We start from the raw sequence: 26,082 nt of genomic DNA on the forward strand, positions 1-26,082 counted from the left end.
AATTATATTGGGTCTGGGATTAAAAGTAACATTTCTGTCTTTGCAGATGACACTTAGCTATGCAGTGAAATAACGTCCTTACAGGATGTCTCCAATTTACAAACCGACCTCAATGCTCTGTCTAATTGGGCAACTAAGTGGCAAATGAGGTTTAATGTTGATAAATGTAAAATTATGCATTTGGGGGCTAAGAATATGCATGCATCATACATACTAGGGATAGTACAATTGGGGGAAATCAATGGTGGAAAAGGATCTGGGGGTTTTGGTAGATCATAAGCTCAATAATAGCATGCAATACCAAGCTGCTGTTTCCAAAACGAGCAAAGTCCTTTCATGTATTAAGAGAGGTATGGACTCAGAGAGAGAGATATCATTTTTCCCCTGTACAAATCATTAGTAAGACCTCATCTGGAATATGCAGTTCAGTTTTGGCCACCATTTCTCAAAAAGGATATCGGGGAACTGGAGAAAGTGCGGAGAAGGGCAACCAAACTGATAAGAGGCATGGAGAAGTTCAGATATGAGGAAAGGTTAGAGGAACTGAACCTATTCCCTTTTGAGAAGAGGAGATTAAGGGGGATATGATCAACATGTACAAATACATAAGTGGTCCGTATCGGGAACTTGGTGTTGCGTTATTCACTTTAAGGTCATCACAGAGGACAAGGGCACTCTTTACATCTAGAGGAAAAAAGATTTCATCTCCAAATACGGAAAGGTTTCTTCACAGTAAGCCCTTATACACACGGTCGGAAATTCCGACGGAAAATGTCCGATCAGACCGCGTTGTCGGATATTCCGACCGTGTATGTGCTCCATCTGACTTTTTCCGTCAGAATGTCTGACCAACAAAGTTTGAGAGCTGGATATAAAATTTTCCGACAACATGATCCGATAGGACTTTGTCCAATTGTTTGTTGAGAATTCCGATCGGACAAAGTGCCACGCATGCTCAGATCAAATTAGGAGACCAAAGCTATTGGCTACTAGCCTGAACATAGTCCCGTCGTAATGTACAAACGTCATCACGTTCCGAACGATCAGATTTTCCGACAACTTTGTCCGACCGTGTGTATGCAACACCAGTTTCAGCCAAAATCCATCTGAAAAAAATCAGTCAGATTTTGCTGTCGGAATGTCCGACCGTGTGTACAAGGGCTAAGAGTGGTTCTGGCAGGATAAGTCGATTGCTTTACTAACATTTATAGGTAAAGTTGTCCAGGGAAAATATGATTGCCTTGAAGGATTTTTTCCTCTGCTGTAGCATATTGGAGCATACTTTGCTGGTGGGTTTTACCTTCCTCTGGATAAACTGTGGGTGTTCACTGCTCGGCTTCCCTTTCGTCTTCACTGCTCGTTTTCTACTGCGCATGCGTGGGTTGCGCAGCACTTTGTGAATGCCCATCTGTTCCAGAAGACAGCGGGTGGCTTGTCGCACAAAAAGCATATGATGTCCTGCGTCATGAATCGGAACTACACTATGTACTTCTTAAAAAGGTATGTTAGAAGAACAAAAAAAAAAGTAATATCCAAAAATGAGTGGTGGAGAGGTGGTCTTTTGTTTAAGACCAAATCACAAAAGTGGGTGGAACTTTTATGGTTTGCATGTAAAATCCTTGTTTTTGCAATTTTTTACTGCTGATCTCCTTCAGCCTTTGTTGTAGCTACTTCCTGTCCACATTTACTCCAGCCATGGCTTTATGTTTCTTAGGGCGGGTTTCCTGGTAGTGACACCCGTGGACCATGCCTGTGTAATTTGAGTTGAAACAGCCCCTTGTAGCCCCCATCAAAAGCCTGTGTGATAGGGTGACAACACAGGAGCACGACTGTGAGGGACAGGAAGGACCTAAGCAGGGACCCTCATGGCAGGATCACCAAGGACAAATTCAATGAAAACACATTAAAGATTATATTAGTGAGTAGATTTACATAGACTTTAAGCAGAAAATATAAAAAAATTAATCTTTTGAAGCTGTACATGCATGATAAAGAAGGCCAGTCTGTCCATCTTGGATATATTCAAAGTTCATTTCTGCACTATTACTTCTATAGGAAGAAATTGTGTATCTCCCCATACAAAACAGCCTGGGAGGGGGGTTCAAGAGAGCTGAAGATTATAAAAACCAGACAGTCTTGTTTCAGTTAGATGAAAATTGTCATCCAGGTGGAGAAATCTGAAACACAAGTTGCCTCCTCCCTTTAAATGCACTATATATGAGCGCTCTCACCTTTGTCACGTCTCATAGACACCCAGCTGTGCCATCAGTGACAAAGGTGAGTGATGACATTACAGAAACCGTGAATTTCCTGACTGACAAATGACAGAATTTAATTGAGTGAAATGGGATTTTATTATCATTATTTTATATTGTATTGTTGTATATTGTTTATGTTCTTCGCTTATTTATGTTACCGATAACTTATTTTAAATGAACAGCTGCCTTAATGTATGTTTAGTCGAAACCAGGGGTCTGCAAACTTTTCACTATGAGGGACACATGGCTACATTGCTTAGTTTACAAATATTTGCAGGCTAAAAAAAAAAAAAAATCCCCAACAGAGTCCCCCTTACATAAATACATAGATACATAGAGATTGAGTTACTAAAACTAGAGAGTGCAAAATATGGTGCAGCTCTGCATAGAAATCAATCAACTTCCAGGATTTTGGGTTTTAGTTGGTAAAGTTGAATAACGACACCAGTTTAATCTGCATGTGTTTGTGTATTTATGTCACTATCGTTCACTGCAGGGGCATTCTTAGGTGGCAAAAAAAAACAGGTGCTTCAGCCCGAGGTCCGAGCCCAGCACCAGGGTTGTGGGGGTGGAGGTGTTACCTACCTGACATGCACTGACTTACCTGATGTGCACTGACTTACCTGATGTGCACTGACCTACCTGACGTGCACTGACCTACCTGACGCACACTGACCTACCTGACGCACACTGACCTACCTGACATACACTGACCATTACACTCACCTATCTAACATACACTGACCTACCTGACATACACTGGCCCACACTGACAAGCACTGACCTACCTGACCAGACTTCAGGTGACGTGACCTCCTCCTGCAGCTCAGCCGTAGTGTGCAGCGCGCCCATCACAGTAGAGCAGACAGTAGGTACTCTAGGCAGCCAAAGCAATGACAGGACAGGAGAGGAGAGCCGCCCGCCTGAGCGTTGAGTGCGGCTCTTCTCAGTGTTGGGACGGTCGCATTGTAATTCCCGCCTTCTAGAGACTGCACATATTATGGACTTCACACGTCCTGCGTTCCCGGCATTGGACCAGTGGGACGTCCATCATAGTCGCTGCGTCCCCAGTCGGTGGCGCCGCTCAGGGCTAATAACAGAACTGTGCATGCCCGAGACCTGGGGCATTTTGGGAACTCACTCGGGGCTCCAGCCACCCTCAGCCCCCCTCCTGACACCACTGGTTCACTGAGAAAAACATTTAAAAGTTTCTTGAATTTATCTACACTCCCTGCTGACAACACCAACTGTGGATGGGTATTCCACATCCTTACCGCTCTTACTGTAGAGAACCCTTTATGCGGTTTCAGATTAAACTGCTTGTCATACAACTTCATTGTGTGGCCACTTGTCTTCTTTAGACATGTTCAGAGGCTGTCAGGCCCAGATTCCACATCCAGAGTACACCAAAAAACACACGCTCAGCCAAGGGGTGTCTTTTTGTAGGTTTATTGCAGTACTTAACCACTTGCCGACTGCCGCATGTACATTTATGTCGGCAGAATGGCACGGCTGGGCAAATGGGCTTACAGGTATGTCCCTTTGAATTTGCCAGCGTATGGTCACGTGCATGCCGCCATCAGCATCACAGACGAGACCCCGTCGGGAGCTCTATAAGTAGGATCGCGGGTCCCGCGGACTTGATGTCCACGGGGATACACGCAATCACCTCACAGAGCTGAAGAATCGGAAATGCTAATGTAAACAAGCATCTCCCCATTCTGCCTAGTTACACTGTCACTGATCATAGCTCCCTGTGATCGGGAGCTATGATCAGTGCTGTGTCACACACATCCCCCTAACAGTTAGAATCTCTTCCCAGGACACACTTAACCCCTTCCTAACCAGCTAGTGGTTAAGCCCTTCACTGCCAGTGCCATTTTTACAGTAATCAGTGCAATTTTTTAGCACTGATCGCTGTAAAAATGACAATGGTCCCAAAAATGTGTCAAAATTGTCCGATGTGTCTGCCGTAATGTCGCAGATCGCCACCATTACTAGTAAAAAAAATAAAAAAAATAATAAAAATGCCATAAAACGAACCCCTATTTTGTAGACGCTCTAACTTTTGAGCAAACCAATCAATAAACACTTGTTGCGATTTATTTATTTTTTTTACCAAAAATATGTAGAAGAATACGTATCGGCCTAAACTGAGGAAGAAATTAGTTTTTTTATATATTTTTGGGGGATATTTATTATAGCAAAAAGTAAACAAAATTTGATTTTTTTCAAAATTGTCGCTTTAGTTTATATATTTATATTATTTCTAGTTTATAGCGCAAAAAATAAAAAACACATAGGTGGTCAAATACTACCAAAAGAAAGCTCTATTTGTTGGGAAAAAAGGACGTCTGGGAGCCACGTAGCCCAACCGCGCAATTGTCAGTTAAATCAACGCAGTGCCGCATCACAAAATGTGCTCTGGTCTTTGGCCAGCAAAATGGTCTGGGGCTTAAGTGGTTAAAGTGTTTGTAAAGTCTGAAGGTTTTTTTTACCTTCATGCATTCTATCAGTGTGCAGCATCCCCCCCAAGCCTGCCTAATACTTACTTGAGCCCCATCTTGTTCCATCGATATGCATGAGAGCCTCAGCTCTCTGGGGATTCACCCTCCACATTGGCTAAGAAGCAGCAGGAGCCATTAGCTACTCTTGCTGTCAATCACAGCCCCTGAGCCAATGAGGAAGGAGACAAGGTGGGACAGAGCCACGGCTCTGTGTATAAATGGACATGCAGGGCTGTGGCTCAGGAACGAGCCTGCTCAGGTGCCCCCATTGCAAGGTGCTTGCTCTGGGGGGAACTTGGCAGGAGCGACGGGCCAGGAGCCAGAATTTTGTTCCAGCGCTATGTATGAAGGCTGTAGAAATCTCTACAGTGGGCACACAGACAGAAGTTAAACTTGACAGAAATTCTGACCTTCTACTCCTCCCAACCAAAACCAGGAATGTTTTTGGTGGGTGTTGCACTGTAAGCAGCTGGGAACATTGGGTGTACTTCACATACAAAAATGTAATCAAAGTACACAATGTGTTTAATACGCCCTGCCCTTCTGCCAGGCTGCAGCTCCCATTCTTGCACTTGCTGCAATTTACAACTGTCAAAATGACACCCTGGAGTTGCTGTATAAACACAGATTTTTTTTTAACCACTTGCTTACTGGGCACTTTTACCCAGGGCTGGTGCAAGGATTTTTGACACCCTAGGCGAAATCTTATTTTGCCGCCCCCCCCCCCCCCACTTTGCCCCTGTAACACATGTGACTTTACACATACACTGACCTACCTGACACATATACTTACCTACCTGATAAGGGTCAGTGATAGCCTATTTTGTGCCCTAGGCAAGACCAGCTAATTAGGGGGAGGGGAGAGAGGGGGCAGGAGGCAGGGCTGAGAGAGAGGGAGGCTGTGAGAGAAGGGGGGTAGGAGGGAGGCTGTGAGAGAAGGGAGGCTGTGAGAGAAGGGGGGTTGAGAGAGTGGGGGCTAAGAGAGGAAGGGCTGGCTAATGGAGGGAAGGCTAAAGAAGGGGGCTGAGAGTGATAAGTGGGCTGAGAGGGAGGGGAGTTAAGAGAGTGGGGGCTGAGAGAATATGGAGGTCTGAGAGAGAAGAGAGGGGCTTGGAGAAAGGGGGGCTGAGAGAATAGGGTGGGCTGAGAGAGAGGGCTGAGAGAAAAGGGAGGGCTAGGAGAGAAGGAAGGGGGCTTAGAGAGAGGGGCGGAGATGGGGGTGGCTGAGAGAGAGAGGGGGGCTGAGAGTATAGGGATGGCTAAGAGAGGGGGGATGGCTGAGAGAGAAGGGGGGTGATCGAGGGAGGAGGGCTGAGGGGGGGGCTGAGAGAGAAGGGAGGGGGGCTTGGAGAGAGGGGGTGGAGAGAGAGGAGGGGGAGGGCTGGGAGAGAAGAGGGGGAGGGCTGAGAGAGAAAGGGGCTGAGGGCTTGGAGAGAGGGGGAGCTGAGAGAGAAGGAAGGGGGATTGAGAGAGGGGGAGGGCTGAGAGAGAGGGGGCTTGGAGAGAGAAGGGAGGGGGTGGAGAGAGAAGGGAGGGGGCAAAGAGAGAAGGGAGGGGGCAAAGAGAGAAGGGAGGGGGCAAACAGAGAAGGGAGGGGGCGCGGAGAGAGAAGGGGGGGCGCGGAGAGAGAAGGGGGGCGCAGAGAGAGAAGGGGGGCGCAGAGAGAGAAGGAGGCTGAGAGAGAGAGGGGGGCTGAGAGAGAAGGGAGGGGAATTGAGAGAGGGGGAGGGCTGAGAGAGGGGGAGGGCTGAGAGAGGGGGAGGGCTGAGAGAGAGGGGAGCTGGGAGAGAGGGGAGGGGGCTTGGAGAATGGGGGAGCTGAGAGAGAAGGGAGGGGGGCTGAGAGAGAGGGGGGAGGGCTGAGAGAGGGGGGAGGGCTGAGAGAAGGGGAGGGCTGAGAGAAGGGGAGGGCTGAGAGAAGGGGAGGGCTGAGTGAAGGGGGAGGGCTGAGAGAAGGGGGAGGGCTGAGAGAAGGGGGGAGGGGGCTTAGAGAGAGGGGGAGCTGAGAGAGAAGAGGGAGGGCTGAGAGAGAGGGGAGGGCTGAGAGAGAGGGGAGGAGGGCTGAGAGAGGGGGGAGGAGGGCTGAGAGAGGAGGGAGGGGGCTTAGAGAGAGGGGGAGCTGAGAGAGAAGGGGGAGGGCTGAGAGAGAGGGGGGGGTTGAGAGAGGGGGGAGGGGGGCTTAGAGAGAGGGGGAGCTGAGAGAGAAGGGGGAGGGCTGAGAGAGAAGGGGGAGGGGATTTATAGAGAGGGGGAGCTGAGAGAGAAGTGGGAGGGCTGAAAGAGGGGGGGAGGGCTGAGAGAGGAGGGGTTGAGAGAGAAGGGGGAGGGCTGAGAGAGAAGGGGGAGGGCTGAGAGAGAGGGGAAGGGCTGAGAGAGAGGGGGAGGGGGAGCTGAGAGAGAAGGGGGGAGGGCTGAGAGAGAGGGGGAGGGCTGAGAGAGAAGGGGGAGGGCTGAGAGAGAGGGGGAGGGCTGAGAGAGAGGGGGGAGGGCTGAGAGAGAAGGGGAGGGCTGAGAGAGAGAAGGGGGAGGGCTGAGAGAGGGGGGGGCTTGGAGAGAGGGGGAGCTGAGAGAGAGGGGGAGGGCTGAGAGAGGGGGGAGGGTGCTGAGAGAGGGGGGAGGGGGGCTTAGAGAGAGGGGGAGCTGAGAGAGAAGGGGGAGGGCTGAGAGAAAAGGGGGAGGGGATTTAGAGAGAGGGGGAGCTGAGAGAGAAGTGGGAGGGCTGAAAGAGGGGGGAGGGCTGAGAGAGGAGGGGTTGAGAGAGAAGGGGGAGGGCTGAGAGAGAAGGGGGGAGGGCTGAGAGAGAGGGGGAGGGCTGAGAGAGAGGGGGAGGGGGAGCTGAGAGAGAAGGGGGGAGGGCTGAGAGAGAGGGGGAGGGCTGAGAGAGAAGGGGGGAGGGCTGAGAGAGAGGGGGAGGGCTGAGAGAGAGGGGGGAGGGCTGAGAGAGAAGGGGAGGGCTGAGAGAGAGAAGGGGGAGGGCTGAGAGAGGGGGAGCTTGGAGAGAGGGGGAGCTGAGAGAGAGGGGGGAGGGCTGAGAGGGGGGGAGGGGGCTGAGAGAGAAGGGGAGGGGGCTGAGAGAGAAGGGGAGGGGGCTGAGAGAGAAGGGGGGGCTGAGAGAGAAGGGGGGCTGAGAGAGAGGGGGGCTGAGAGAGAAGGGGGGCTGAGAGAGAAGGGGGGGCTGAGAGGGGGGGCTGAGAGAGAAGGGGGGGCTGAGAGAGAAGGGGGGGCTGAGAGAAAGGGTGGGCTGAGAGAGAAGGGGGAGGGCTGAGAGAGAAGGGGGGCTGAGAGAGAAGGGGGGCTGAGAGAGAGGGGGGCTGAGAGAGAAGGGGGAGGGCTGAGAGAGAAGGGAGGGGGGCTGAGATAGTGAGGGGGTGTTGGGGCGAGATGAGAGACCCCTAGCCCTGCTCCTGCAGTCCCACCTCTGTCCCAGTCTCTGTCTGCAGGTGTGTATGAGGACAATACCTTCCATACCATGATGCCAGTCTCCTGCTTTTATCCGTCCATTTCCAGCGGCTCCCGCAGCAGCCTGCGCCTCCTGCCCGTCCTCTGTGACAGCTCTGTGCCTCCAGCGAGCGGCGAGCCTGTCCTCCAGATTCGTGCGTACGGCGTGCCTCACATCAGAGTGTGGAGAGGAACTTTGAGCAGTCCATGCTCTGGAAGCATATGGTACACTGCTCCTGGGGGAGGCGGGGTCAGGGGGCGAGGTCAAAGAGGAGGCGGTGCCACGGTGGAGCTCTTCTCCCGAGTCACGGGCTTATCTGCCCTCGGCCAGCCCCTTGCTTTTCACTGGCATGAGCGATGGATGCCCGGCCGCCCACACCTCCCCAACTTCACACGTGACGTCAGAGAGCGCCCTGGGGGTTGCTGGACATATGACATGGCTCTGTGGAGGACAGTGCGGAAATAAAATAGCCAGCGGCCGGTGCCCTAGGCGGCAGTGCACCCTAGGCGGTTGCCTAATCTGCCTAGTGGTAGCGCCGGCCCTGCTTTTACCCCCTTCCTGCCCAGACAAATTGTCAGCTTTCAGTGCTCTCACACTTTGAACGACAATTGTACGATCATGCAACACTGTACCCATATGATAATTTTATAATTTTTTTTCTTCATATAAATAGAGCTTTCATTTGGTGGTATTTAATCACAGCTGGGTTTTTTATTTTTTGCTAAACAAACAAAAAAATTTAAAATTTTGAAAAAAAACAAAACAAAATGTTTTTTCCATATTCTGAAAATATTAAAAATTTTGTAAACAGATAATTTTTCTCCTTCACTGATGGGCACTGATGAGGCAGCACTGATGGGCTCTGATAGGTGGAACTGATGGGTACTGATAGGTGGCACTGATGGGCACTGATAGGTGGCACTGATGGGTGGCACTGATGGTCACTGATGGGCGGCATAGAGAGGTGGCACTGATAGACACTGATAGGTGGCACTGATGGATGCTGATCAGGAGGCACTGATGGGCACTGATTGGCAGCACTGATGGGCACAGATTGGCAGCACTGATGGGCACTAATAGGTGGCATTGGTTAGCACTACTGATGGGCACTGGTGGGCACTAATAGGTGAACTGACCTAGTGCATTACCATAAATAGAGCTTTATTAAAAACAGAACACATAGCAAAATGGCTACTCACAAACGAGTATTGATAAAAGGCATAATAAATACAATTGGATCCATCGCACTGAACATCGACACATCCAGATTTGATGTCAGATAAATTGATTGATGAATACCCCAACGTAAACGGCTACGTTTTGTTTTTCTCCAGTATTTGAATACCCAATATTCTAAGGAGGGCTGCAAGACCTTTTTGACACTACCATCTTAAACTGTCGGTATCACACTTTGAAGATCGAGACACCAGAGCACAAGAGAAGTTGTCTTTTTCTTGGGCACTAATAGGTGTCACTGGAGGGCACTGATTAACAGCACTGGAGGGCAGTAAGGGGACCAATCTAACCCTCTAACAGAAGCCAGTTAACAGATTTTTTCTTCACGTGGCTTCTTCTTCTTCTTCACGTGGCCTGGCATGTGACGTCACTGATCGTCCTTCCCTATAAAAGGGAAGAGACGATCGGTGACAGCCAAACAGGGAAGCACGTGGAGAGGTTTTTTTACACAGACCTCTCCTCGTTCTTCAGCTCTGTGACCCAATCGCGGGACACCAGCTGCGATCGGGTCCACTGGTCCCGCGGACCATTTCGGGAGCGCGAAGCCTGCTTAAAGAATCATGTACCGGTATGTGATTGTGCCCAGCCGTGCCATTCTGCCGGCATATATCGGCGTGAGGTGGTCCTTAAGTGGTTAAATAAATATTGTTCCTATATAACCCCTTATTAATCTTAGTGTACCCCAAATAGCTCCCTTCTTCCCCTTCTTCCCTTAGCTATTATTTTCCCATGAGATTTTTTTTTTGTTACTATTTTTCTAACCATTAACCACTTAACCTTAGCAATATTTGACCAAACCATTTTTTGCAATATGGCAATGTGTTATTTTAACTCACAATTGCAGGGTCATGTGACACTCTACCCAAATAAGATTTTTCTCCTTTTTTCCCCACAAATAGAGCTTTCTTTTGGTGGTATTTAATCACCTCTGCATTTTTATTTTTTGCACTATAAACAAAAAAAGACCAACAATTAAAAAAAAAAAAAAACAATATTTTTTACTTTCTATAAAACGTATCCAATAAAAAATAAAAATGTCATTAACTTAGGCCAATATATATGCTGCTACATATTTTTGGTGAAAACAATCCCAATAAGCGTTTATTGTTTGGTTTGCACAAAAGTTATAGTGTATACAAACTTTGGGATTTTTTAATTCATTTACTAGTAATGGTGGCGATTAGCAACTTATAGTGGGACTGTGATATTGCGGCAGACAAATCAGACACCTAACAGACACTTTGACACTTTTTGGGGACCAGTGACACTAATACAGTGATCAGTGCTAAAAAAATGCACTGTCACTGTACTAATGACACTGGCTGGGAAGGGGTCAATATTAGGGTTAACTGTGTGCCTAGGTTGTGCTTACTCACTGTGGGGGAAATGCTTTGACTAGGGGAAGGCAAAGATTTGTGTTCCTGCTTCTGACAGAACAACAATCTGCCTTGTTTACATAGGCAGATTGTTGTTCTGCCTGTGTCCTGTGTAATCAGCCACAGCCTTAAATTGTGGCCATTTATTATTTGCAGGGACCTTAGCATAACAGTTTATTACAATACTGGAGTTACCTTTCATTTTTAGTGCCTTGAAAAAGTATTTATACCCCTTGACATTTTCCAAATTTTGCCATGTTACAACCAAAAATGTAAATGTATTTTATTAGGATTTTATGTTATAGACCAACACAAAGAGGCACATAATTGTGAAGTGGAAGATAAATGATGGTTTTCACATTTTTTTACAAATAAGTATGTGACAAGTGTGGTATGCATTTGTATTCAGCCAATTACGTCCAGAAGTCACCTAATTAGAGTCCATCTGTGTGTAATTTAATCTCAGTATAAATACAGCTGTTCTGTGAAGCCCTCAAAGGTTTGTTAGAGAACCTCCGTAAACACACAGCACCATGAAGACCAAGGAACACACCAGATAGGTCAGGAGTAAAGTTGTGGAGAAGTTTAAATCAGGGTTAGGTTATAAAAAAATATCCCAAGCTTTGAATATCTCATAAAGCACTGTTCAATCCATCATTCGAAAATTGAAAATGTATGGCAGAACTTCAAACTCACCAAGACATGGCCATCCACCACCTAAACTGACAGGCCGGGCAAGGAGAGCATTAATCAGAGAAGCAGCCAAGAGGTCCATGGTAACTCTGGAGGAGCTGTAGAAATCCAGAGCTCAGGTGGAAGAATCTGTCCACAGGACCACTATTAGTCGTGCACTCCACAAATCTGACCTTTATGGAAGAGTGGCAAGAGAAAGCCATTGTTGAAAGAAAAAGTCCAGTTTGCAGTTTGCGAGAAACCATGTGGGGGACACAGCAAACATGTGGAAGAAGGTGCTCTGGTCAGATGAGACCAAAATGGAACTTTTTGGCCTAAAAGCAAAACTCTATGTGTGGGGGAAAACTAACACTGCACATCACCCTGAATACACCTTCCCCACCGTGAAACATGGCAGCATCATGTTGTGGGGATGCTGTTCTTCAGCAGAGACAGGGAAGCTGGTCAGAGTTGATGGGAAGATGGATGGAGCCAAATACAGGGCAATCTTAGAAGAAAATCTGTTAGAGTCTGCAAAAGACTTGAGACTGGGGCGGAGGTTCACCTTTCAGCAGGACAACAACCCTAAATATACAGCCAGAGCTACAATGGAATGGTTTGGATCAAAGCATATTCATGTGTTAGAATGGCCTAGTCAAAGTCCAGACCTACATCCAATTGAGAATCTGTGGCTTTCCATCCAATCTGACAGAGTTTGAGCTACCGTATTTTGCAAAGAAAAATGGCCAAAAATTTCACTCTCTAGATATGCAAAGCTGGTAGAGACATCCCCAAAAAGACTTGCAGCTGTAATTGCACAAACGTTCTACAAAATATTGTCTCAAGGGGGCTGAATACAAATGCATGTCACACTTTTCACATATTTATTTTGTAAAAAACATTGAAAACCATTTAGCATGTTGCTTCCACTTCACAATTATGTGCCACTTTGTGTTGGTGTATCACGTAAAATCCCAATAAAATACATTTACATTTTGGTTGTAACATGACAAAATGTGGAAAATTTCAAAGGGTATGAATACTTTTTCAAGGCACTGTATTTGTACATTGTAGGCATATCCATTCTTAAGCGTGAGGAACTGTAATCAATGTAATTGATCTTCATAGCTGAGCTCCTCTATCCCCCTTATTCATTTTGTTGCCTTTTGATGAACTCTTTCTAATTCAACAATGTTTTCCTGAGTATTAGTAAAATGTAACCTTGAAACAAATCTTGACGCCCAAACCCAGTTTTGGAGCTTTAACATGTGTTATTATAACTGCACATATCATTACAACCGCTTTGTCTATCCAGATGGATTATACCTTGTTTTTTTTTCAGGACAGATTTGGCTTTGATTTAGTGGTAAATGGATATCTCCTGATTTTATTTTATTAGAAAAACTGTCTAAAAAAAAGTTTATGCCATTAACATTAGTGATGGACGAACTTCCGACGGGACGTTTCGCAAACGAGAACGGTGAACGTGACCAAAAGTTTGCGAACCTCAAGTTTGCGGCGGACTCCATTGACTTTAATGGCAGGCAAACCTTAATAACCTCCAGGTCATATTTTCAGCCACAAAATACTTACTAGCTGTGCACACATAGTCCCACAACATGGACACTGACACAACAAAAGTATTAAGTGAATCTGGGATCGACAACAACAAGCATTCTTTTTTTTATCTGTGAAATTTTGGCAATTCAGGAGCGCATGAAGGCCATGGAAGAGAGGCAAGGTCAGGCCAGGCTATGATGGGGGTGCAGGAGATGATCAGTGCCACAGTCAGGGCAGCGCAGTCCTGTGCCAATGTCCCAGTGTGCCAACATGTGCTTGAGCCCCTCCCTCTGCCCGGCCCTTACCCCCACCTATGCAGGGCTCCACTTCGGTGGTCCGGAGGTGCCAGTCCAGTGCTGATCCTCAGCCATGGTGCTGGCACTGCCTGCTTATTGGCTTCTCCGCTGCTATCTCCCTCACTGTCTGAAACCAGCACCGCAATAGAGACTTAGCACTGACACCAGCACCGTGATAGAGACTGAGCACTGGCACCAGCACTGTGAGAGCACTGACACTAGCACCGTGATAGAGAGCACTGACGGCAGCACCGTGATAGAGAGCACTGACACCAGCATCGAGATAGAGAGCACTGACACCAGCACCGTGAGAGTACTGACACCAGCACCATGATAGAGAGCACTGACACCACACCAGCACAGAGATAGAGAGCACTGACACCAGCACCGTGATAGAGAGCACTGACACCAGCAACGTGATAGAGAGCACTGACACCAGCACCGTGAGAGCACTGACACCAGCACTGTGATAGAGAGCACTGAGACCACACCAGCACTGAGATAGAGAGAGAGCACTGACACCAGCACCGAGATAGAGAGACAGCACTGACACCAGCAGCGTGCTAGAGAGCCCCTGACACCACACCAGCACCGTGATAGAGAGCACGTACACCAGCACTGAGATAGAGAGCACTGACACCAGCACGGTGGTAGAGAGCACTGACACCAGCACCAAGATAGAGAGCACTGACACCAGCACCGTGATAGAGAGCACTGACACCAGCACTGAGATAGAGAGCACTGACACCGCATCGGCAGTGTCTTGTGATGGATCGGAAAATAATTCCTGTGACTCAAGCGGAGGGTATATGGTGGTGGTGGTGTTGGTGGTAGTGACTTTGGGGGTGCACACAGCAGAGAGTGAAGAAGAGGGTGCAGATCGAGGGGATGAGGAGGGTGTAGAAGAGTAAGGCTGAGTGAGCCACTCAACCAAGTCTGGTGCGTCCTTTGACGTAATGGAATGTACCTTCTGCAATTTGCCACTTTGGCTCAAGCCTGTTGCTCCTGCCCTACCCCTACCCCCCCCCCCCTTGCGGAAGGGCCTGTCTCTTCCTCTGCCTGTCATTTTTTTAAATGACCCTGTGACAAAAGTCTCTAGAGAAGTGCAGTATGTATGTGGAAGAAGGTATATAACACATCGCTTCAATCTGTCGTTTTTGGGGGCCACTGGTCTATCACACCAGTTATAATACTTTTTTCTAATTGCGTTTGTCACTCTTTGTAGCATCGCTGCAGAACCGCTCAGCAGTCACAATGCTGCACAGTGGAAATGAACTATACTATGCTTTCTATATTTGCAAGTATTTTATATGTGTATTACACCCCTATATACTGCACACCAAATAGTACACCTATACCAGTCCTTAAAAGGACCTATGTGGACCTAATAGTAGCTAGCTAGTAGCTAGTGAATTGCATACTGCCCCTGCTCCAAACACCAAACTGTCCCTCAGTCCCTACACTGATAAAAGACAGCTGCAGAATCGGTCAGCACTCAGTAGTACAGCAGTGAAGTATAATATGCTCTCTGTATTTGAAAGAAACTATATTATACATGTACAACCCTATATACTGTACACCTATACCAGTCCTTAAAAGGACCTTTGTGGACCTAGTAGCTAGTGATTTGCAGACTGTCCCTGCTCTAAACACCAAACTGTCCCTCAGTCCCTACACTGATAAAAGACAGCAGCACAATCGGTCAGCACTCAGCAGCACAGCAGTCAGCAGTGCACCATAATATACTTTCTATATTTGAAAGAAAGTATATTATACGTTTACAACCCTATATACTGTACACCTGTACCAGTCCTTAAAAGGACCTTTGTGGACCTAGTATCTAGTGATTTGCAGACTGTCCCTGCTCCAAACACCAAACTTTCCCTCAGTCCCTACACTGATAAAAGACAGCTGCAGAATCGGTCAGCACTCAGCAGCACAGCAGTCAGCAGTGCCCCATAATATACTTTCTATATTTGAAAAAAAGTATATTATAAGTATATTACAACCCTATATACTGTACACCTATACCAGTCCTTAAAAGGACTTTTGTTGACCTAATAGTAATAGCTAATTAGCTAGCTAGTGATTAGACTGACTGTCCCTACTCCACTCAGCCTCCTTTCCCTACACTGACAAAAGACAGAATGTAAAATGGCCGCCAGATCAGGTCTACTTATAAGGTAGGGGTATGTCCATGTGCTGAAATGTCTCAATTGGCTGTCCTGTACCCCTTGATGGATGTGTCATGGGTCAAAGTTCTTCACAGTGTAAACGCATATGTCCACCACGAACAGCACCAGAAGTCCGCCGGTTTGGCGAATCGCGAACGAGCAAAATTTGAAGCGAACCGACCGTCGGGCGAACCGCACGGCCATCTCTAATTAATATGCCCCATCAGCAACAAAACCTGCAAAATAAGTTCTGCCACTCCTAACAATTGCTCCAATACCACATATGTGTGCATTGTTTGTTCATTGTACACATAGTAAGGCCAAGAAGCAATAGTATGCATTTTGTTTTTTGTCTTTTTTTTCATCAAGCCCTAATTTATACTTTTTTTTTCAACAACTCTTTTTTTGTACAGATTTCTCCTCTAGCATAGAGGAAGATACATTGTATTTTTTCCTCCTCACTAGAGAAAATTTTTATTTCTTCTCTTCACAGACAAAACAATAACACAGTTATGGGTGATACAAAGTGAATGATCACTCTGACAGCCAATCACAGGCCATCATAGCAATCATGTGATAGTTCCCCCAGCCCCTATTGTTAGTACGAGACCTGTGGTTGTCACTGACAGCTTGGTCTCAGTGCTAGGAATGTATAAACAAGCACGCAAACAGAGGAAGCATATGTGGCACCAAGCATGCCTATCTCTGGATTGTACGCCCTTTTAAAGCATAACAGTATTTTTCTAGCTTTGTTAGCTGCCCCCTGGCATTGCATGATAATTCTAAGTCTGTGATTTACAAGCAATCCCAGATCCTTTTCCGTAACTGATTCCCCCAGTTGCTCCCCTCCTAATGTGTAATTTTCATGTATATTTTTTACCCCCAAGTGCAACTTTACATGTCTAAATATTGAACCTCATCTACCGTGTAGCTTCCCAACCATCTATGTTATCAAGGTCTTCCTTGATGCCTCATCCTGTGCCAAATTGACTTCAAATTACATTTTGGTATCATCAGCAAACACTGAAATCCAGCTCTTGATTCCAATGCATGTATCATTATCAACTTTGCCTCTAGAGCAATTTTTTTTATTTTTTTCTCATGTAAAAATCAGCATTTCTGGCTGTGAAATTACTTAAAATCCACAGAACATGATATATTTTATAAAAGTGCAGGGCCTGTAGAATAACAAGATAGTAATTTCAATTTTTTATGTTGTATGATATTTGTGCAACTGTTTATTAAACACATATTTTCAGGGGAAAATATGCTCATGATCCTGAAACCCTATGATGTGGTCCTGGACATATGTACGAGGTGGTACAGTATCAAATGTCTTAGAAAAATTCAGATAAACTCATCTGCTAGACTTCCACCATCCAATTTCTCAAAAAAGGTGCTCAATAAATCTATGCTGGCAGTCACTTATGATACTATTATCACAGACAAATTTCTGTACAAACCATTCCTTCAAATACCTTACATACTATTGATGTTAGGCTGACTGGTCTGTAGTTTCCTGGAATATATCTCAATCCATTTTGTTTTTGTAACTACAGTTAAACCACATCAGTTGGTACCATTCCAGTCAGTAAGGCTAAATTCTCTAAGGACTCATGGGTGTAAGCTATTTGGACCTTGTGATTTGTTCTCTAGTCCCTTTTGTACCTGCTTTTCAATCAACCACAGATGTACCTCCAGTGAAACATCATTAATATTACTGTTAAGACTATCAAAACTAACTTTTTCTTTTCTAAAAGCTGAAAAAAAATTGCAATTTTATCTCTGAATACTGGCAACATGCATTGTCTTATCTTTATTGTACATTTAATATGTGGTGTTTCTTCCTGCTCTACAGATGTTGAGCCAGATTTTGCTGGTGATGTCCATCGTGGCATCTGTATCATCAAGTGAGTTGTTTGTTCTCATCCATATCTAGTATAATACATGTACAATAGATCTTGTTGTCTGCACTGCCTGGAGTGACATAAAATATGTACATTCAGTTCTTGTCCATGTCCATTGTGACAATGCCTCACTAGCATCTGTAAAAAAACAGATTTGTGGTTAATTTTTTTCAATTAAATTTAAACATCATATGAAGTGTTTGTGGGCGGAGTCTTGTATTAGATTCTTATTTATCTTGATTATTACAATAGTGGGATCAACAAGCCATAGTGCCTTTCTCTGCCCCTACCATCAACCACCTCCTTCCTTGGGGTGTTCCATGGTGTTCTGTGAATGAGTAAATCTTTTAAAACCTGATCAGCATATAATAAATAATACATCTATTATGATTTTGTTGTGTAATATGGTGTAAATGTTTATACAGACTATACAGTACAAGGCATGTATGTTTCATATTCCTATTAGGTGAGGTGTGCTATGATCGTCTCGGCTGCTTTTCGGATGATAAACCCTTTGCTTGGACTCTGCAGAGACCCATCGCCCGCTTACCCTGGTCTCCGGAAAAGATTAATGCTCGATTCCTGCTCTACACCAGAGACAACCTCAATGCCTACCAGGTTAAGTGGCCTATAAGTATAAATGATCTGTCTGACCTTTCACACCTTCCATGTAGGTTATCTCTCTGACCTTATAAAAGTTTATATTCCCCCTTACTTGGCTTTATTTAATTTGTGTGAGTTGCACTATTTAGCTTGAGTGTCAGAGGGGTCAGAGTTCACTTGATTTCTAATGCCGCGTACACATGATCGGACTTTCCGGCAGACTAGATCCGACGGTCTTCCCGAAGGACTTTCTGCGGAGTTCCGACGGACTTTCCGAATGAACGCACTTGGCCACACACGAACGGACTAAGTCTGTTCGAAAGTCCGTTAGTTTTGAATGTGATGACATAAACAAGACAAAACAAGGAAGTTCAATAGCCAGTAGCCAATAGTTTCCCCTGCATCGTATTTGGTCCATCGGACTGGCACACAGACGAACGGTTTCCTGATTTTTAGTCCGTTGGAATTGAGTCCGTCAGATAGATTTGAAACATGTTCTATTTCTAGGTCTGTCTGATTTTTTCTTTGAAAAACGATCAGACTAGCCCACACACGATCGGATTGTCTGACGGACTGATCCTGTCGGAACTAGTCTACCGGAAAGTCCAGTCGTGTGTACGCAGCATAGCAGTTGCTGACCCTCCGCTGTAACCCTGGAGGCTGGGAGGTCTTCAGGGGACCTTTGACCATCCAACTCCCGCAATAATGGCTGTTTCCCTATTTCTAACCCAAAGATTGGTATTCTGATTCTTCCCACATCTGTGCAGCTGGGTTAAGGTCAGGTCCTTGTCCTTTATTATAGACTATGCTTTTTTAAGAGAGCAGAGAAGTAACTGTCTCCTTTAAGATCATCTTTCTTTAATGAAAGTTAATTGTAAAGGCATAGAGAGCAGACCTATAGAAGAGGGGGAGAAGGGGAGTCACTGAATAATCTAGCTTAGTCTGTATTCTGAGCTTCACCTATTGAGCTCTCTAAACAGTTTTTTTTCTTCAACAAAGCAGCTAAGAATAGCCTGGTAAATGTAGCAGAGGAACCCACAGCTCCGCCTGATGGCTTTAAATAGATACATTTAAAATACAAATAATTTGTAGTTACATATTTCATTTAGACCTAGCAACAAAAAAAATATTTTGGAAACCATAGATTTAGTTCTGATCTTAATATTGTGTAAGGCCTCTATACATTTCCACTGACATTTCCAATTTTTCTGCTCAGGAGATCAGCGCTGTTAAACCCGAAACCATCAAAGCATCCTATTTCCGTAAGACTAAAGTAACGCGATTTATCATTCATGGATTTACTGACAACGGCGAGGGTGAATGGCTGTCTGACATGTGCAAGGTATCCTTCTGATAGAGATAGAATTTAGATGTGAGAAATAGAGGACAATGCAGTTTTATCTCAATAATAGTGGGCCAAAGATCATCCAATGGCCGGCCCAGTTAAGAATTCTAACAATCCCTTGTATATTGAGATATTGCTTACAAATTTGATACAGTATCACATGATGTTACATACAGGTATATGTTACTTTTAGTGACTGATACAGTTCTATTATGCTATGAACATTAACATCCAAATGTTACCTCCTGTGTTCTTTTAGTTTCCTTTAAAGTGCCCCAAAGTATGTGCACACCAACATATTATTTCAAAATGAATTAAATTAAAATGAATGAAAAAATGTATTAATTAAAGAATGAACAACAAGACTTGCTAAGCTGTGAGATGCACAATGGCTGAGTTAAATGCAGGATCCAAACTCCAATGCGCTATGGTTTATTAGAGGAGGAAAACATGTATGGCTGAAGAACTGGATTGGATTTATCACTAATTTATGGTTGCCAAAATTGAATTAATTTCATATAGGTTGCAATGGCCCTAAGGATACTTCTTTCAGCACCAACAGAGTGCCCCTTAACTAGGGAATGCAAAATTTGGAATCCATGTATAGAAAGTCTAATGAAAATGCTAGAAAAAAAATAACTAAAATTCAAATCTTTTAATATTGGTTAGCTTATAACAAGAAAACATAAAACCTCCAACTTGTTTTGGGGTTCCACTTCTTCTTCTTACAAAACAAAAACAAAATAGATGTAAAAATACAAAATGCTATACTAATTACACTAAAATTCATCACTACACATGCAAACACAATTCCTTATCAACATGTTTTTTAAACTATTAAATTACGATTAAATAATCTAAGTCTTAGCAAGAAATCTGCTTTTTATACTGTATGAGACCTGTTTTATTCAATAATTTATTTTTATCATACTGTATTCATTTTATTTCTTATTACCATGAATTTTGTTTACATGTGTATTAGGGATTGGATTAGTGTAGGATTTTGTAAGATTACGACCATATTTGTTTTGTAGCCCTGAAGAAGTGGGAGAACTTTGAGCCCCTGAAAAGCATTGGCTGTTTTATGTTTTCTTGGTACAAACTTTTATCAATAATATATTTTTAACACCAAGGGGCCCATTTATAAAATATTAATTGAGTGGAAGTCAACAATTTTCACAGGCACCACAAATGTTTGTGATATTATTTTTAATATGATTATCACCTATGTCAGTATCAGTATCATCCAGGGGCCATAATACATTTTTCTTAAATGAGATATTTTAGGAAAATATGGCATATTGTCCACCTGCTGGAGCCGAAGATCATAGCAGATAATCATTTTACAAACAAAAAAACATTTGTGATGCTTGTGCAAATGGTTAAAACATCTGTACAGCAAATGTTGTATACATAGGTCCTGTAGTTTTTGGTTTGGTGCTATCATTAGACATTTTATCCAATAATATAAAGAGAGTCAATATATGTTCAAGTATTTATGGGTTTAAGTTTCTGCATTTAAAGATTCACACATGTAAAGTACCCCCACATAAAATCTGTTTGATTATATGACCTATTGGTGATATATATATAATAAATCCACTAAGGTATCTCAGGTTCTCAGAATTTTATAATCCATAACCTTTCTGATTCCAGGCCATGCTGCAAGTGGAGGATGTGAACTGTATCTGCGTGGATTGGCATGGCGGCTCTATGGCCCTCTACACACAGGCCTCAAATAATATCCGTGTCGTGGGGGCCGAAGTGACCTATTTCATTAACGTTCTAAAGGTAAAAGACTTCATGAATCATGACCATGAATCTTTTCTATTCTCATTGTTCCAAAGACAAAAGGTACAAAAAAAACAGTATCGTATAAGCCAGGGGTCTTCAAACTGTGGCCCAAGGGCCAAATGTGGCCCTTTGCTAGCTTTTATCCAGCCCTTGGGGCACTATTCCTACCACTGACACCAACAAGGAGGCACTATTTTTTCCACTGATACCAATGATGGGATACTATTCCACCTACTAATAGGGGCACTACTCCTCCTGACCACCAACCCTGAGGCCACATTTGCTCTCACTGATGCTGAGCCTGGGACATTTTCTGCCCCCGCTGGCCAAAATCCGACCCTCTTAAAGTCTAAAGGACAATAAACTGGCCCTTTGTTTGAAAAGTTTGAAGACCTCTGAAATAAGCACTAAGAACATACAATGCATTAATTTTGCATGGACATTTCTTAATTATTTTTTTTGATTAGGCTTCTGTTTTTGTATAGACTCTTATATCTAAGTTTTGTTTTTCCTTTTCAAGGACATTTTTAACTATTTACCATCCAATGTTCACCTTATTGGGCACAGTCTGGGGGCACACACCGCAGGAGAGGCTGGGAAGAGGCTCCCCGGGATTGGTAGAATAACAGGTGAGACTAACAACAGCTGTTGAGTTGTTAATTGTAATTACCGTATCTGGTTATCTAATATCCTTTTAAAAAAAAATAATGTTTTTTTCCTATAAGAGCCTATCTATACCATGAAACATGTGTTAATACATGTTGCATTGGGCAACCTATTAAGTTTAAATGGCTATGAACATACCTCAATGCACAAAAAAATAGGCTCTTCTTTATTTTTCAAAAGGCAATGCTACACAACACTGTGCATTGTGGTGCCCTTCAGCAGTCATACTGTATATGTACGTTGGGGTACCATTATCAATGAACAGCAGGGCACAGCAATACAGAGCATTTCTGTAAACTGCTCTGCAGTACATTTAGTGTGAACAAATCCAAAAAGGAAATTTGTCTGTTTTTAAGAATTTTTATCACCTTCCTCTGGGTCTACCACGGTTCACAAATGGTGAGGATGCAAAGTGTACTAGAAAATGCGTAGATAAATATATTAGAATATATATTGCAACTCACCTTTCTCATTAAAGTCAGAACTACTATGTATTTGCCAGATACCTCTGCTGTTATAAACTCAAAACTTTTGTGTAGAGTGGACTTCCTTAAATATGATATATATTGATTTCTTCTACAGGACTGGACCCGGCTCAGCCATACTTCCAGGGCACTCCAATCGAGGTCAGACTAGACCCATCAGATGCTTTGTTAGTTGACGTCATTCATACTGATGCAAGTCTCATGCTGCTCAATCTTGGTGATTATTTTTCATTTTTACAGAGCCTTGCTCATCAGCTAAAAAGGTGTTTGCATCTGTTTGCATTGAGTTTGTATGTCCTACATGTGTTTTTCTGGGATATTCCAAGTGATTTGGATTATATACACAATCCAAGAACATACAAGGCGGTCATGAAGTCTTCTGCCTTGTCATTGAGAGCTTTTATGGTCCCCCCAAATTGAATTAAATGCCCTATTCAAATAATGCATACAATTAATAGAAGCTCGATCTGGTTCTACTCTTGATTCTACTCTTCATCTTTCCCTGAGTTAGGAGTTTTAGGATTATATTCCTGGCTGTCCGGACTCTCATAACAATAAAAATGGCATAAAAAAAAAAATTAACAAACCTGGACACTGAGGATAGACAAGGTTTTTTTTATGATAAAGGTATTACCTATCCTAAGCATAGTAAGGGTCAGTTCCGTCGAATCAGAATGAAGGTCTTTGGAAAACATTTGGCAGAAATGAATAGAAGAGCACACATCTTCTGTTTCCAAAAATAACCAGTTCCAGCTATTCTAACTGTGAGTACAAATACAATTCTGCTCTCTTATTGTAGATGTCCTGCTCAAAATATACGTTACATATTTAATACACAAGGTACTGCCATTAGTTAATTATAATCCGATTAGCTACTTTGGCAAACTGCTTATACCATACAGCTATCCTCTACACTTTAAAGAGCTTAAAGAGGAAGTAAACTCTCCCACTCTGATGCTTCTCTTCATTTAGTCCATTATAATAAGTAATTATCAGACTATAGCCACTGTAATCCAGCCAAAATCGCATATTACTTACGGTTTAAAGAAACTTTAAAAAACGTGTTTCCAGGTGTTAGGCAGCGCCATCTTAAGTATTGTTTTCTGAGTCCACAGTGGAGTGTATTTCCGCCCTTACATTGAGCACTTCCTGTACTGTTAACCAAGCCTCCTTCTCAATCCAACGTTTCTATGGCAACCCTGCTTCCCTGTTCATAGCTGACTTGTTTTATTTCATAATATTTACTTGTGTCGATGTCTAATGTTTCACTTTGTCAGTCTTATCAACTTCAGCTGATAAGACTGCAGTAATGGCCAGGTTTACATTGTATGTCATGTCACATGGTCACATGGTGTGTAGGAGGAAGCTCTGAATGAGTCTGAAGTCTACTGGGAGTTAAGTGTTGTGCCATAGGAAGTCCTGATAACAGATAGATAAGACATAGAGAGTGTGCCGTAAATTAGGGGAGATCTGGGCATGCTCAGTGACTTCATTCTAAAGAACAAAAAGGATTACAACAATACTAAGCAAGTAAGGAGATATCTACAAGCAGTGTTCATTAGGGTTTTTTATGCTGATTTACATGGGACAAAGTTGTGGGGGAGGGCTTACAACCACTTTAAGGAAATTATAAAAAATGGTAGGTCAATCAAACATATGATCCTATATAATTTCAGGTTCGGGAGGATATGGAATAAGCCAAATTGTTGGCCACCTGGACTTCTTCCCGAACGGAGGAAAACAAATGCCGGGATGTCAAAAATCTCAAATCTTTAAAAGCCCAAACATTGATGACATTTTGGATGGTAATTATTTGTATTACATTTCTAGGTTAGGTAATGTTATGGTACATACATCATATACTGTATACAGTACATATCTCCAAAATTTTAATGCACCACTGATCCGACATATGAAGTTTCCATCTATACTGCTCCTCCCCTCAACACAGAAGCCAGATATACTGTATGACAAAAATTGTATGGACTGCACCCCCCCAAGTGATAAAAGCAACACTATCCTTATTCTCCAAGAACAATCTATTCACATCCACTACTTATGGCCCTGTGAACTATTTTTCACAAAATGATGTCTTACTGTGTTTTTCTGCCTTCTTGTAACTTCCTCTATGAGCTCCCGAGTGCCTCCTTTTCTCCTTTCACTTCTATTTGGAACAAGCAGTGCACGTTTGTTACAGTCTTATGGACTGCTCAATGCACACTACCCATCACATGGTCTATAATCCATCTCAGGAAAAGCAAGAAAGCCTGGCTACGTTCCTACATACAGTGGCACCATGGAGAATATTCATGTCATGAGCGATCGCGGGAGCCCAGCGGTCATCACAACCGCCGGGCACTCTCATCGGCTCCAGGGGCGAGCAGCGGGCGCACGCGCACGCCCCTAGTGGCCATATAAAGGAGCGATATAACATGATGGCGATTCACGCAGTCGAGCCATGTTGGCGCAGTACAACTGCAGCAGCTGTTAAGTTCAGGTGTGTTCAGTGAAGGGAATCGTTAATATTACAGCATACAAAGACATTTTAGACAATTGCACCTGTGGTAAGGTTGGAAGTTGTTTTTGTTCTAGCATGACTGTGCCCTGTTCACAAACTAAGCTTCTGCCTGCACAGAACCCTGGCCTCAACCCTACTGAACACCTTTGGAATGAAGAATGTGAGCCAGATCTCTTTATTAAGCATCAGTATCTGACCTCAAAAATAGGTACAAATTCCCCCAGCCACGCTCCAAAATCTTGTGGAAAGTTTTCCTAGAAGATTGGAGGCTGTTATAGCCATAAAGGGGGACAAATCCATATTAATGACCGTAGGATGGTCAGGTGTTCAGATTTTTGGCTTTATGGTGTATACAGTCTCCACACACTACAACAGCTGCACATATAGTGTTCCTACCATATACCAGCACAGCACATCAGTTATGTACAGTCTACAGCTCTCCCTAAATACTTCCTCTGAACATCACTGATGACTATTGTTATGCCTTGATTCCAAAGCTCCCCCCACTCAGCCCTACTTGATCGATGTACATTGCCAGGAGGTATGAGTGCTTTTAATTACGTTACAACAAGTTGACCATAAATCATACAACATACAATAGGAATGCCTGGCCCCAGTGTTAGCAACAGCACAGCAGGACCATTACTTTTGTTGCATCATACTCTCAGGCCGAGATCCCATTATTGATCCTTTCACTAGCGACAACTCACACACAAGATCATTAGATGGGACAAAGAGGCTACTCTTGTTTCTATGTGTTGAACCCTTGCTGGCCAAAACCCTATAGAATATAGCTCTCCAGGGAAGTTGGATCCTGGCTGGTCCTAGGAAGCGATGGCCAGTGGTTTCTTTTCCTTTACTAGTGACCCTTTAGCTGGCAAGTTATTATTGGATAATATCATACTAGTTAGTTATATAGAGAACTTCTTTGGAGGTGTTATAGGCACAAATAATATAGTATTACATGAAGCTGTGTTATTGTTTATCCTCAGTAACAAGTGAGCTGGTGGCCTGCAATCACATACGTAGCACAAAATATTACACACAGACAATTCTCACTCCTGATGGATACCTGGGATACTCTGCAGCCTCCTACGATGCCTTCCAGCAGGTAAGTCCCTAACACTGAGCAGAAACTTTTTGCCTTGTTATGATGATGATGATAAAATTGGCATTAGGGTGTATTTATTGTCAGATTAAGAGTTAGTTTCAAAGCTAAGGTTGGAGCAAAGTGTGGAAGGTAGGTT

The 26,082-nt window shown here is 43.9% G+C and overlaps 1 protein-coding gene across 1 annotated transcript in view; it reads left to right on the top strand.

Annotated features, from left to right (window-relative positions):
- Nucleotides 1-2,204: 2,204 nt before the first annotated feature.
- LOC143930104 (pancreatic lipase-related protein 2-like) overlaps nt 2,205-26,082 on the top strand; it is a 42,970-nt gene continuing 19,092 nt past the window's right edge. The window contains exons 1-9 of the mRNA XM_077454058.1: nt 2,205-2,277; nt 17,376-17,427; nt 17,891-18,042; nt 19,244-19,369; nt 21,029-21,163; nt 21,687-21,795; nt 22,415-22,534; nt 23,994-24,122; nt 25,828-25,946. Of these exons, the coding sequence (XP_077310184.1) occupies nt 2,218-2,277; nt 17,376-17,427; nt 17,891-18,042; nt 19,244-19,369; nt 21,029-21,163; nt 21,687-21,795; nt 22,415-22,534; nt 23,994-24,122; nt 25,828-25,946 (1,002 nt within the window). The 5' untranslated portion in view covers nt 2,205-2,217. The remainder of the gene's footprint in view (nt 2,278-17,375; nt 17,428-17,890; nt 18,043-19,243; nt 19,370-21,028; nt 21,164-21,686; nt 21,796-22,414; nt 22,535-23,993; nt 24,123-25,827; nt 25,947-26,082) is intronic.

Source organism: Lithobates pipiens, unplaced genomic scaffold (assembly GCF_037356315.1).
Source record: "Lithobates pipiens isolate NorthernLeopardFrog02 unplaced genomic scaffold, aLitPip1_a1.2 Scaffold_25, whole genome shotgun sequence".
Taxonomy (NCBI): domain Eukaryota; kingdom Metazoa; phylum Chordata; class Amphibia; order Anura; family Ranidae; genus Lithobates; species Lithobates pipiens.